Source organism: Hemicordylus capensis, chromosome 1 (assembly GCF_027244095.1).
Source record: "Hemicordylus capensis ecotype Gifberg chromosome 1, rHemCap1.1.pri, whole genome shotgun sequence".
Taxonomy (NCBI): domain Eukaryota; kingdom Metazoa; phylum Chordata; class Lepidosauria; order Squamata; family Cordylidae; genus Hemicordylus; species Hemicordylus capensis.
The window spans coordinates 360688851-360701076 of NC_069657.1; the positions used below are offsets into that span (position 1 = coordinate 360688851).

Consider the following 12226-nt stretch of genomic DNA (forward strand, 5'->3'; position numbering starts at 1 on the left):
GCGAGCCAGCTCCGTCCTCCTCCCCTCCTGCTAGCTGATTGAATGGCTGGGCTTTGCTATCTGCAGACAGCAGCCCACTTCTGGCTTTCCTTGCATGTGCACTTTTCCTTGCACTCCCTGGAGCTACTGCCGCTGCTGCTCCTCAGACTTTGCCACCATAGGTAGACGACTCCTCTGCCTCTGCATTAATCCACGCCTGTCCATAATCCCCAGCCAAAGGCCATTGTAGCTGGGGATGCTGGGAGTTGTAGTGAACAACATCTGGGAATCCCTGCTAGAGGTAACAGTGCCACCTACCCACACAAGGAGGTCCCAAGCTCTTAGGGGCTGCTGCACCACAGCAGTAGCTGTTAGACTGCTCTGAGGTGTGGCACACAGCCCCTGATGCCAGTTGTGCTCCCGGGTATGTGTGCACAGGGCAGTTGTGGCCAACCTGGGGCGCTCCAGCTGTTTTTGGACTTCAGCTCCCATTTTCCCCAGCTGCAGTTTATTGGGAGTTGAGGTCCAACAATAGCTGGAGAATCTTAGGTCTCTGGAATAGGAGTATAGCCCAAATCAGACCAGAGCAAACATTTTGAACTGGTAACATTTCTTTTCAAGAGCATTTAGCTTGTTATTAGAAAGGCAAAAGATGCTTTGCAGTGGGTGAAAGAGTCTTTGTTAAGCAGATGCTGAATGTGTGTTACACTACAGCCTGATCCTATGCGTACTTACTCAGAAGTAATTTCCACTGAGTTCAATGAAGCTTACTCCCAGGTAAGTGTGCATAAGAATGAAGTCTTAGAAGACTATGCTTAGAAAAGTTAGAGTAATCAGGAACAGCTGGAACCTAGTTATTATACTTAAAATACAGTAGATTTCCACTACCACCTCCCACTTTATAACTAGCTGACCCCGCACAGAGCATCTGTGCGACAATACACTCCCCCCCCCGCAACATCCTGCGCCAGTCTTTCCTGCCCTCCCGCCACCACCGTGCCTCCTCTTCAGCCTGCTGGTGGCCCCCTGTGGGCAGCAGGGCTTCACCCATTGCCCAGCTTCCTCCCTCCCCGCCGCACCTCCTCTTCAGCCCACCAGCGGTCTCCTGCAGGCGGTGGCGCTTTGCTCACCTCCCGTAGGAGCGGGGCAAAGCAGGGCTTTGCCCGCCACTTGGCTCCCCGTCCCTCCCCACCATTTTTGGGCTGCCGCCGTCCCTCAGCCTGCTGGTGGCCTCCTACGGGCAGCGGGGCTTTGCCCGCTGCCTGGCTCCCTCCCTTCCCGCCATTTTCAGGCAGCTGCCACTGCCATGGCTCCTCCTCAGCCCACCGGTGGTCTCCTACGGGCAATGGGGCTTCGCCTGCCGCCTGGCTCCCTCCTCCCCCCACCATTTTCAGGTGGCTGCCGCCGCAGCTTCTCCTCAGCCCGCTGGTGGCCTGGGGCTGGGCCTGCCTCTGCTGCTGCATTTCCATTCGCCAAACATCCCCACGCATCCCCACATCCCCATGCATCTGCGCACACTTCTGGCCCCACATTTCCACCCGCCATGCACTGGCTTAGTTGAATAATTATATAGATGCTGCGCTTTTTTTTAAAAAAAAAAGTTTTTTGGCCACTTCAAGATCATTTGGCTCTTATATGCATTTGGTTTTGGTCTCGTATGTATTTAGACATTTGATTTATCACAATCAAAATAAAGTCAGAGTAGCTTTTTGGAACCCTGTGTGCCCAGGATTTCAGTCAACTAGCTTGAAAACCCGAATCAGAGAAGTAGATCTCATCTATTTCCCCAAACTTTATAGATTTTGTACTCAGAATCTGTAGATGTTATAGAATATTTGAGCTTTTTATAACAAGTATATATTTTCAATGGGGAGGGAAGATCAAAATTTGAGAAGAAAAATGGCCAAAAGCCATAGAATGGCAGATTAAAAATAAAAGAGTGTTATCATCCTAACAACCCTGAAGTAGGAGAGAGTGATTGGCCCAAGATGTCCTGAGTGAAGATTTGAATCCAGGTCCAACCAGTTCTATTCCAATCTCTAAAACTACACTATGCTGCTTTCACATACACCAATGACTTCCCAAAACTCTATCAGGGTTCTGTCTGCCTAGAGCCTTCGGAACCAGGTGGTATATTAAATAAATAAATACATGACGGCTTGATGTGAAAACATGCAATGTTTGTGTCCCCATGGGGCAAGGGAGGCTGCTGGAGTTTGCATTTGAATTTCAGAAATAACAGGACATGAACATTTCCATCAGTATCCTCTTGGGCCCTTTGACCACTTTTATTAGAAAGCCTAGTACCTGCAATGCTGTTTTCATGCTATACGTTATTGTTGGGTCAGATGCAATCTGCAGGACATTAGTCACCATTTATATTTATATATAAAGTTGTTTGGGGCGATTATGTCTCTTTACATGACTGCTATGTGATGTGCAACTCTCTGTTGCTAGTGGAGAGTGGAAACTCCGACAGCCAACTGGATCAGACGCGATTAGGAATTGTTAGCGTTCGCATTATGGTCCATGAGTGGCCGATGGCATCCGGCTCCGAATTGCAGTTGATTGTTGTTCAGGAGGAAGTGATAGACATTGATGGCAAGCAGGTAACTAAATATTTCCTTCAAGGATTGTTTTTGCTGGCCTAGTTGTAAGTCCACAGGAGCGCATTTGTGTTCCAGTGAGGGTGTGCAGTTTAGATCTGTACTGTGCTCTGTACCACCAAAGCAGTCCTTCTGTGGTCTGGTGCTTATGCTACCACATGTCCTCTTGGAGCAGTAGATGTAGGTGCTGAGTATATAATATGTTCTGTTCTTTGAAGCAGCACAATTGAAAGCATGATTACTCAGAAGTGAGCTCCACTGAGTTCAGTGGGGCTTACTCCCAGGTGAGTGTGCATTGGACTGCAACCCTTCTTGCATTGCTTTTGAATAATTACATCAAGCACATCTACAAAAGATGTATTCTTACCTGCCTTTCAAGGAAGGTGTATATATGTGCCTAGGGGAGTGTAGCTCCTATAACTCAGTTTTCACGTGGAGCTCTTTGTCCTTTTTATTTATTTTTTACTTGCCCAAGCTAATTGTAGAAACTGCTCAAAGCTAATCCCCCATTTAGCTAGGATGTGGACCAAGGGCTGACTACTAGACCTTCCTACTCATTGTTGAGGGAGACAATTGGACAGTTTCTCTTGAAGTTGAGAAAAGCCCTGAGAGATTTAAATATTTACTTTGATAGTGTAAATTTGCTTTTGGAGAAGGCACTAACATTGCACAACACCCCCAGGATCATACATGATTTTACATTATTGTTTTATTGCATCATTGTTTACATGATTGTTTTGTTGCTGCTTCTGTGTGTTTTTAATCCATGTATAGTTTTCTGTGTTTGTATATTATATATTTTAAATCAGATTTGTTTTTATATTTTTAGCTAAATACTTTTAACTGTCATTTTTATTATGTGTTTTAACTTTTGTAAACCGCCTTGGGATTGTTTTTAATGAAAGGCGTATATAAATTTAACAATAAATAAAATACAGGATCATAGTGTGCATAACCCACTTGTTTGGTTTGGGGGGATCTATGACCATGATGCCACTGATCAGCATGTAGAAACCTGTTGCTGGATTGAGGAAACCATCCAGTTGTGTTAAGAAGCTTTATCAGCTCCCTTAGATCTTCATCAAATATTTGTTCTGTATTCACCTACAATACAGAATATACAACAGCACCATTACGAAGTAATGTGCATGCCTAAGCAACAGATCCACTGCTTATAAAACTATGTGGTTTATATCTGGAATTCAGATTATTTTTATATAAAGATTATAAATAATTGTTCATCAAAAGGGCCGCATAGTTTGGCCACTCTTCAGAAAAGAAACATTCTGCATGGAACACATGGCATTCAACGACCACTCCCAGTGATAGTAGGAGTAATTGTAGTACATTCTGCTTCAAGTTGGAATCTAATTTTGTTGTGAAATCCACCCATCTGCTGCAGAAAGTGATTGTTGTGCATCAAGGAACAGTCAAAATAGCAAACATGTCTTTCCTCTCAGGAAAGACATGTAAGAACAGTGCTTTGATTACGTATGGCGGGGAAGCCACTAGTCTTCTAGAAGGGACGGTGTCTGTCTTCCTCCAAACAGTTTTGAGAGCCCAGCATTTAGAATGTGTTACGTGCTGTATGAAATCTAGCCTGAGAGAACTTGCCACACCCAGTTTTTCATTGTATATTACTGTTAACAGTTGTACAGTAATTCTGCATTGTGTTATCTTTAGCACTCCCATTGTTTCATACAATGCACTCAGAAATGTGATGTGGAGTAAACATAAATAGTACCACTAGGAAGCAGCCATTAGTGTGTTTAAACTTCTTGCTTCAGTACACAGCCCTCTCTAATTTCAGACTGAGTGTCAGTAGATATGTAATTCTTAATCATGTAATGATTCCAAGCTCCGCATCTGGAACCCTGCCGCAGTGTCTAGTGATAAGCCTATATCAGCCCTTGCGTCCTGCTGCATTCATTTCAGTCACAAGTCTCCAGATGTTTTTTTACCTTGTAATCTCGGTGTCAGGACAGTTACTGAGATAGGAGTAACAAAAGGATAACAAAAATAATCAATCCAATACATCATGAAAAAATATATGGGTGTTCTGATTTTGGTTCCATTTATTTTAGTTTGTGCTCTTCAATAACAACCCATGTCTGACCCCTTTGCTTTCCTATCTTCTTCTACTGAGAATAGCATGAATTAAGTCTTGATTAATGAACATATTTTTTTGTCTACGAATCCGTCTGCATTTTGCACACTTGCCTTTTTGTCTTCACCCCCAACAGCACCTGTGTCATTCCTTCTTCTAGGTGACTTCTCACAGTATTGTTACATGTACTGTATCATTTGCAGGTTCAACAAGATGAAGTGACTGAAATAGATATATTAGTAAGGGACTTAAGAGTCCTAAGGCACTCAAGTTACACGGTTCCTTTGAAGGAAAGCATGCTGTATTCCATCCCCAGGAACAGTGATGTCTTATTCACACTTCCAAACATTGCAGGACAAGGTACAAAGTGACATTTATCTCTGACTTGTTGGCTTCTGCTGTCCATTATATACAGCATTACTATAATTTAAGGGGTGCTTTGCCATTTCATTTAAGTTCTTCCATAATGCATATTTCCCACAATCCATACACCAAGGAGGGTGAACCTTAATTTATTTTTAAATGATGTTTATAGGCAGTTTTTGCAGCAGTATTTTGTTTTTAAAGCAATAAGATAAACATCATCAGAGAAACCAGCAGATATTAATGAAAAAAATAGCTCCCGTTAAATCAGCAAATACTTGCCAGAATTAACAATCACAAATATTTTGGCCCTTAATGGAGAACATTCAGAGAGGGTGTTTCCTGATTTTAAAGGCAGATCAGTACAAGGCCTCAAGACTGCTGCAGTTAAAAGTCCTGCTTCTTGCTGTCATAGTTCTGACTAGGGATGTGCACAGATCTGTTCGGAGGCCCTTTTTATGGGCCTCTGAACAGGTTCGAACACTGAAAAGTTCGACGTTTGAAGGCCGGAGGTGGGGGTGTTCCACATTTTAAGTGTGGGGGAGGGTGCACTTACCTCCCCCCCTCCCCCCCCCTCCGACGCTCGGTATTTGCAAGGTCCTATGCCCCATCCGCTCCCTGGCTGGAAGTAGCTGGTACACACGCCGCTTCTCAAAATGCAAGGTCAGGTTCAGGATCTTATGTTTAGGCAATGCACCTTTTCAAAGCTTCACAATAAAATCAAAACTAATAGATTCACTCTCACTTTTTTCTTTTGTATTTTTATTGTGAAGTAAAATGCTTAAGTATATTTGGACATCTTTGAATATGCCGCTACTTTATTTTATTTATTTTGTCCGCTATTGATATCGGCAGATTTGAAATGAAAACATCAGAAGCCATCTTGCCTGGTCATATTAATATGTAAATTAATTTTGATATTTAAGCAGAGATTGAAAGTCCACTGCAAACAACCAGTCAGTATCCTCTCAGGCAAGCAGAGACTACTGTAGATGAAAAGACATTGCCCAGCAAATTACCATTGACTCCTGTCACAACACAGCCCCCATCCTTTTATAAGGTATGTTTCCTGTAATTATTACTCCCTCTATTGGTAAAGTGGAGCATCTCCATGGGGAGACATGATAGAGGTATATAAAATTATGCATGGAGTAGAGAGTGTGGTCAGAGAAAATTTTCTCCATCTCTCAGTAGAATCAGGGGTCATTCCTTGACACTAAAGGCCAGGAAATTTAGGACCAACAGAACAATGTACTTCTTCACACCGCGCATAATTAATCTATGGAATTCTCTGCTACTGGATGTGGTGATGGCCACTAGCTTGGATGGCTTTAAAAGGGGCTTGGACAAATTCATGGAGGACAGGTCTATCAATGGCTACTAGTCTGGTGGCTATAGGCTGCCTCCAGTCTCAGAGGTGAGATGCCTCTAAATTGCAGTTGCAGGGGAGTAACAGCAAGAGAGAGGGCATGCCTGAGGGACCGCCTGCTCCCATGGGTTGCTGCCCTCTTGACAAGGTCATCTGAGGGGGCTCTGCTCCGGGTGCCGACATTGAGGGAGGCTCGGTTGTTGTGCACGCGGGACAGGACCTTCTCTGTTGCTAAAACATACTCACTAAAACATACGTCCGTATATTGCCCATATGACTTCAGTTGGCCCTTGACCCTCTGCTCTCCTGACATCTGCCTTGCTCAGTGCGCCACCCAGCCCCTTGCTGTGTGATCCTGGTTGGCAATTGGTTTTACCTGGAGGAGCCCTCTGAGAAGAAACTGAGGAATGGTTGGCCAGTGACTCTCACTGCATTCATTGGCACTCTTCAGATGAGCAGCTTTGGCTAAGGGGTCTCCAGTTACTGACCCCATTGTATGATAAAGTTGCAATATTATTGGCAATTTTGCTGGACCATCAGCAAACAAGACATAGTAGGGTCACTCATTGCAGCTGTGGTCTCTTCTGCTGGTTGCCTAAGAGGAAATCCGTATGCTCTTTTCCCACATGAATACTTCAAAGATCAGAGGCACTGCGAAGATGTGTTTGGATAACTTCATGATTATCCAAATTCAACAGGTCTATCAACGGCTACTAGCCTGAGGGCCATAAGCCACCTCCAGCCTCCGAGGCAGGATGCCTCTGAATACCAGTTACAGGGGAGTAAGAGCAGGAGAGCGGGGTGTCTTCAACTCCTGCCTTTAGGCTTCCAGTGGCATCTGGTGGGCCATTGTGTGAAACGATGTTGGACTAGATGGGCCTTGGGCCTGATCCAGCAGGGCTGTTCCTGTGTTCTTATGACTTGACTTAAATTTACTTTTAAATATCTGTTCAGAATACAATTCCATCAGAAATACATCATCTTGAAAATCCTTAGATGAAATGGCTAAAAAAAGAAAGAAAAATATTGAAAGGCAAAGGAAGTTGTGAAAGCATTGACTTGTTTTTGATGTAATTGTCCTTCATGACCCTTATTGCACAACTTCTGTGTCTTTCCAAACACAGACTTTCCCTCCTGTCAAAATGTTCCTAATTGGAATGTGCTTCACAGTCGCCCCTCCTCCTCCTCTGGCCTGCTGATAAGAGTTAGTTGTTCTTTGCATTCAAGCCACAAAGGAAACATTGTGGAATCTAATATGCAGAATTATGAGGAAAAGGCACAGGGAGCTTTGAAACGAAGGAGGATTAAGAACAACCAAGGAATATTTCCACCCAGTCATGCCAAGGCAAGAAGTGCATGGAAGTCAGGGGCTACATACTGGTAGTAACTGCTGCAGACATGCAGTGTGTCCAAAGGAATGCAGTATGGCCCTTCCTGATCACAGGGATCAATTTCTGCTCAAGGTCCAGATTCTTTCTTTAATGCTTTTGTCCCCCTGTCTCTCACTCACCTATGTGTGTGAGGTGGTATGGAGGTGGGTGGGCAATAATTTTTATTTGTGGATATGGCCTAGTTTTCATGGTGGTGGTGAATCTGTGTCAGGTCTGTATCACTTCAGACTGTACATGAAGGCTTAAGGGACTGAAGGTTCTTTCAAAAATACAAAAATTCCCTTGCGTTGGAAATTAGCGGTCGGGGGAAAATCTTGGTTAAGCAGAAGGTATCCATGAGTGAGGTGTGCTGAGCCCTTCCCCTGCCCACAGGTTGTCTGCAGATTGTCTCCCAAGATATTTTTTCCTCCTGCTAGGTTCCGGTGCTAGAAGCATCAGAAAAAATAGGTAGAGGTGTGTGTATCTAGGGTTCAGTATTCCTTATCAGTGTAACCTCTTGCTTTTAGAATAGCCTCTTTCAGGGCAGGCCCACACTTGAGACATTTGTCTTCCACCATCAGATTTAGTTCGACGTTAATGAACTAGGAAATAATTAGATTGTGGTTATTTAATGAACTAGGAAATAACCCTGTCTTGTGTTCTAAAGCATACAAACGGAGAGTACTGCATTGTGGCTGAATTGCTATGGGCATAAACTAAAATAATTTTATAAGTTTTTTTTTAGTTTTGGTTTATGCCAATAGTGTTCCATGATACACTGTAGTCTGGTTGTCCCTTGTGCAAAGTAGAGTGGTATCATAAACTCTTAATTATTACATTAGCAGATGACTGCTAATTATTACAAGCTAATTATTATAAGCAAATGTCTGCTTGTACCATGTAGACTTGTAGGAACATATATTACAGTAAATAAACTGCTCCCCAAAGCAGCTCCTTCCCTCATAAATACAAAGTAATCTTATGTAGATTTAACTAAGGATTTATTCAGAAACAACTCCATTTTCTCCTTCTCCTTCTTCTCCTTTTCCTTTCTCACTCCACCCCCCCCCCCCCACTCTCTACAGTTGGGACAAACATCTCAACCACAAAACATAAAAGATTACTAGATAGAATACAATAGGCCTTTCCTCCAGAAATCTTACCCACATTCAGGAAACGTGTAGGGAGGAGTAGGATCATGTGTGCTGGTCATGGCTATGCCCCCAGTGACCGACCACGCTTTCAGTCTTCATGGGGGAAACGGTGATATTCATGTAGAGCAGGCCTGCTCATCTGTGGCCCACCCCCCCAGCTGTTTTTGGTCTACAACTCTCATTATCCTCCGCCATAATGGCCGATAGCCAGGGATTATGGGAGCTGTAGGCCAACATCTACAGGAGGGCCGAAGTTGAGCAGGCCTAATGCAGAGCATGGGAGAAATAACTGGTTATTCAGAGTTCCCATTCCCGCTGTGGAAGTGTTTGTGGGTACCACTTCTTTCACATGAAGACTGAATGTGTGGCAATTGGGAATGTGGCCATAGCACACAGTCTTGCTTCTCCCTCCCTGCATTTACTGGAGGATTTCATAAGAAAAGGCCTAGAAGTGTGCTTCCTTTAATTAGGAGGAACTAAGATTCCACAGATTGATGAGCAAGCATTTTGAAGTCTTCAGTCTAGATAGCCAGCAAAACAAAAAAGAACTTCTGAAATAGAGAGGAAGCTGCAGTTCTCCCTTTGACAAGATGGCAGTGATTTCAGTGTGCCCTGCCACTCATTAGGACACATTGGTCTCTCACAAGGCTGAGAGTAGAAGTAAAGCACTGGTTATATGTCTACTGATAGTCAGTCATTTATGTATGGCAAGGGAATGAAATGTGTGTGTTTCTGTTCATGGTATTCTCATGGATTGTATATCAATGTGGCATGTCCTACTGAGATATCTGTAACACTCTCTTTCAAATGCCTTCCTTCTCCTTACTGTCTTTCAGGAAAGTATCAAGATTAATGTTACTGTTTTACAAAACAATGGGGATGTGCAGGAAAGACAGGTATGTTCATGTTTGCTGTATTGATCCTGGCCCAGCTGTTTTTGAGTGTGAATTGTAATCCGTTGGTAGCAGTCATACATGTGTTTCAGTTCTTAGCCATCATTGTAATAGTACTATAATTCTAGTGTAAAAAGTTTTAAAGTACTTCAAGTAGTAATTCCTTGTGGCTGCTGCTGGTGCCTACTTTGAGATTCTTTATAGGCTATGAACTCTCTGGGGACAGGATCCTCCTCCTCCTCCTCCTTTATTTATAAATCATGTTAATAACTTTTCCATTAAAAAGCTCTTTATAAATAATAATATTTATACTTTCCTGTATTTTTTTCATATAGGGATCTTGAAATTTCACTTTATATTTCACAACCAGTAAAACCAGCCTGCCTGCCTGCCTGCTTTATTTATTTATTCATTACATTACATTACATTACCACGACACACTAATGTCCCATGGCGGTTTACAAAAATAAAACCAGTTTAAAACCAAGCATTAAAATGCTTAAAATTGAAAAACAACAATAACAGCAAGAAAACCAACTTTAAAGTGGACAAAGGCTTGTTCAAATAAAATGAGTCTTGAGAGCTCTTCTAAAGACTACCAGAGATGGGAAGCTCTTACACCCACAGGGATTTCAATCCAAAGTCTTGGGGCGGCTGTAGAAGAGGCCTGGCCCTGAGTCAGCAACCGCAGTTTGACATTTATTTTGGTGTGATGCAGTTTGCAGTTCGTGTTAATTTTTCTGGTTTTTGTAGAGATGTAACCCAAACCAGTAGTGGCCGGTGAGAGTGCTCTTGTTGGGAGTGGGTGGGGAGCCAGTAAGGGCGATGAAATATTGCTTTAAACAACAGCACACTTATCCACTGCTCATACCCCAAATGCTCCCCGGGATGGAGGCGCCTGACCCAGCATCCTGCAGGCAGACTGCCCCACCCCCACTGTTCAGTTGGCCTCCATGCATATATGGAGACCATGTGAGGGGTTAGTATGGCAGGTTTGTGCCGTACTCGCCCCTCAGATGGTCTCCATGCATGTGTGGAGGCCAATTGAGCAGTGGGGCCTGCCCGCAGGATGCCAGGCCGGGCACTGCTTTCCCACAGTGCATTTTGGGTAAGAGGGGCGAGTAAGTTTGCTGCTGTTTTAAACTGATATTTCCTCCCTCACCACCCCCCTTGGAGCAGCGCTCACAGGCTGCTGCTGCTCCAGTGAGCAGTTATCTAATGCTTTGTATTCGATTTCACCATAAATAAAACTTTAATTAATATTGAGTGTATTAACTTTATGTCTAATGATACTATCATGACTTATCTAGATTAAACAACGTTACACTCCATCTTAAGTGGCAAATTTAACATTTATACGATTCTGTTTCCTTTAGATTGTTCTTAATATCTCTTATGTTAATGGCCAAGTATACGTAAATGATTTTCCACTGAAAAGTGGGGTTGCTCGGATAAAGTGTCAGACTATTATATGTGAGTATTGCTTAATTTCTTATGTGGGCTTTCATGCCCTCTACAGCTAATGATATCATAAATAAGTGGAATTACAGTCTCTGTAGATCTATACTGTTGAAAAAAATCTCCACAATGTCAGTCCAAGATTGCCTGTGCCAAAATGCTAACGTAAGGTACAAACTGTTTGAGCAGTTGCTGGGGCATTTTGGGGTGGCAGCCCCCCCACACACACACATCACTCTGGGGCCAATACTTGCATCATAGGGTATATACATAAAATGAGCAGTTTCTGTTGCAGAATAGTATATAGAATTGCAGTCTGTAAAATATGATTCATTACTTTGGGAATTACCCCCAGTGGACTTTGTAGGAATAGGGATCATTCATGGCATAATAAGATACAGGGATAAAATTAGTTCTTACTGTCACTTTCTCTGCAGCCTTCAGTGACTGCTCGAAGAGATTTACTCAAAGAGATTCATAGGGCAAGCCAGCTGGGCCTCTGTTTCCCCCTTTGTCCATGATTATAAGATGGACATCTTTGGTCTCCTAGACGCAGCCTTTGGCTGGAGGGTCCTTCAGCAGATCCTCTGAGAAGCCTAGCTGCAAAGGCCTGGCCTGTACTGAAAGGCATTGCTTGCTGACGTTCCATTGTTCCATTCGTTATGTCCTCTGCCTCCAAAGGGGACTGGAACATTTGACTTAGTGTATTGGTTCTGTTTGGAGGTAAGGAGACCATCTTTCCTTGCCCTTTCTCGATTGCCTGTTTCTAGGGATTATTGTCCTCACAGCTGGAAACCATTGCTTTACTGCTCACCAGCCGGAGCAGCACACAGACCTTCATTGTTTTTCTCTTCATGGTTTCTTCACTGTTGTGGATTGTTGATTGTTTCACCCCACCCGCCACACACACACTTCAGACAGTTTTAC

General features: G+C 43.4%; 1 protein-coding gene across 3 annotated transcripts in view; it reads left to right on the forward strand.

Annotated features, from left to right (window-relative positions):
- GINM1 (glycosylated integral membrane protein 1) overlaps positions 1-12226 on the forward strand; it is a 51577-nt gene that overhangs the window by 25262 nt on the left and 14089 nt on the right. For 2 of the 3 annotated variants that reach the window (XM_053292099.1, XM_053292078.1), the window contains exons 4-8: positions 2437-2588; positions 4896-5052; positions 5982-6115; positions 9785-9844; positions 11218-11314. In XM_053292099.1, coding sequence (XP_053148074.1) covers positions 2437-2588; positions 4896-5052; positions 5982-6115; positions 9785-9844; positions 11218-11314 — 600 coding nt within the window. The remainder of the gene's footprint in view (positions 1-2436; positions 2589-4895; positions 5053-5981; positions 6116-9784; positions 9845-11217; positions 11315-12226) is intronic. The other variant, XM_053292088.1, reaches the window with a different exon arrangement.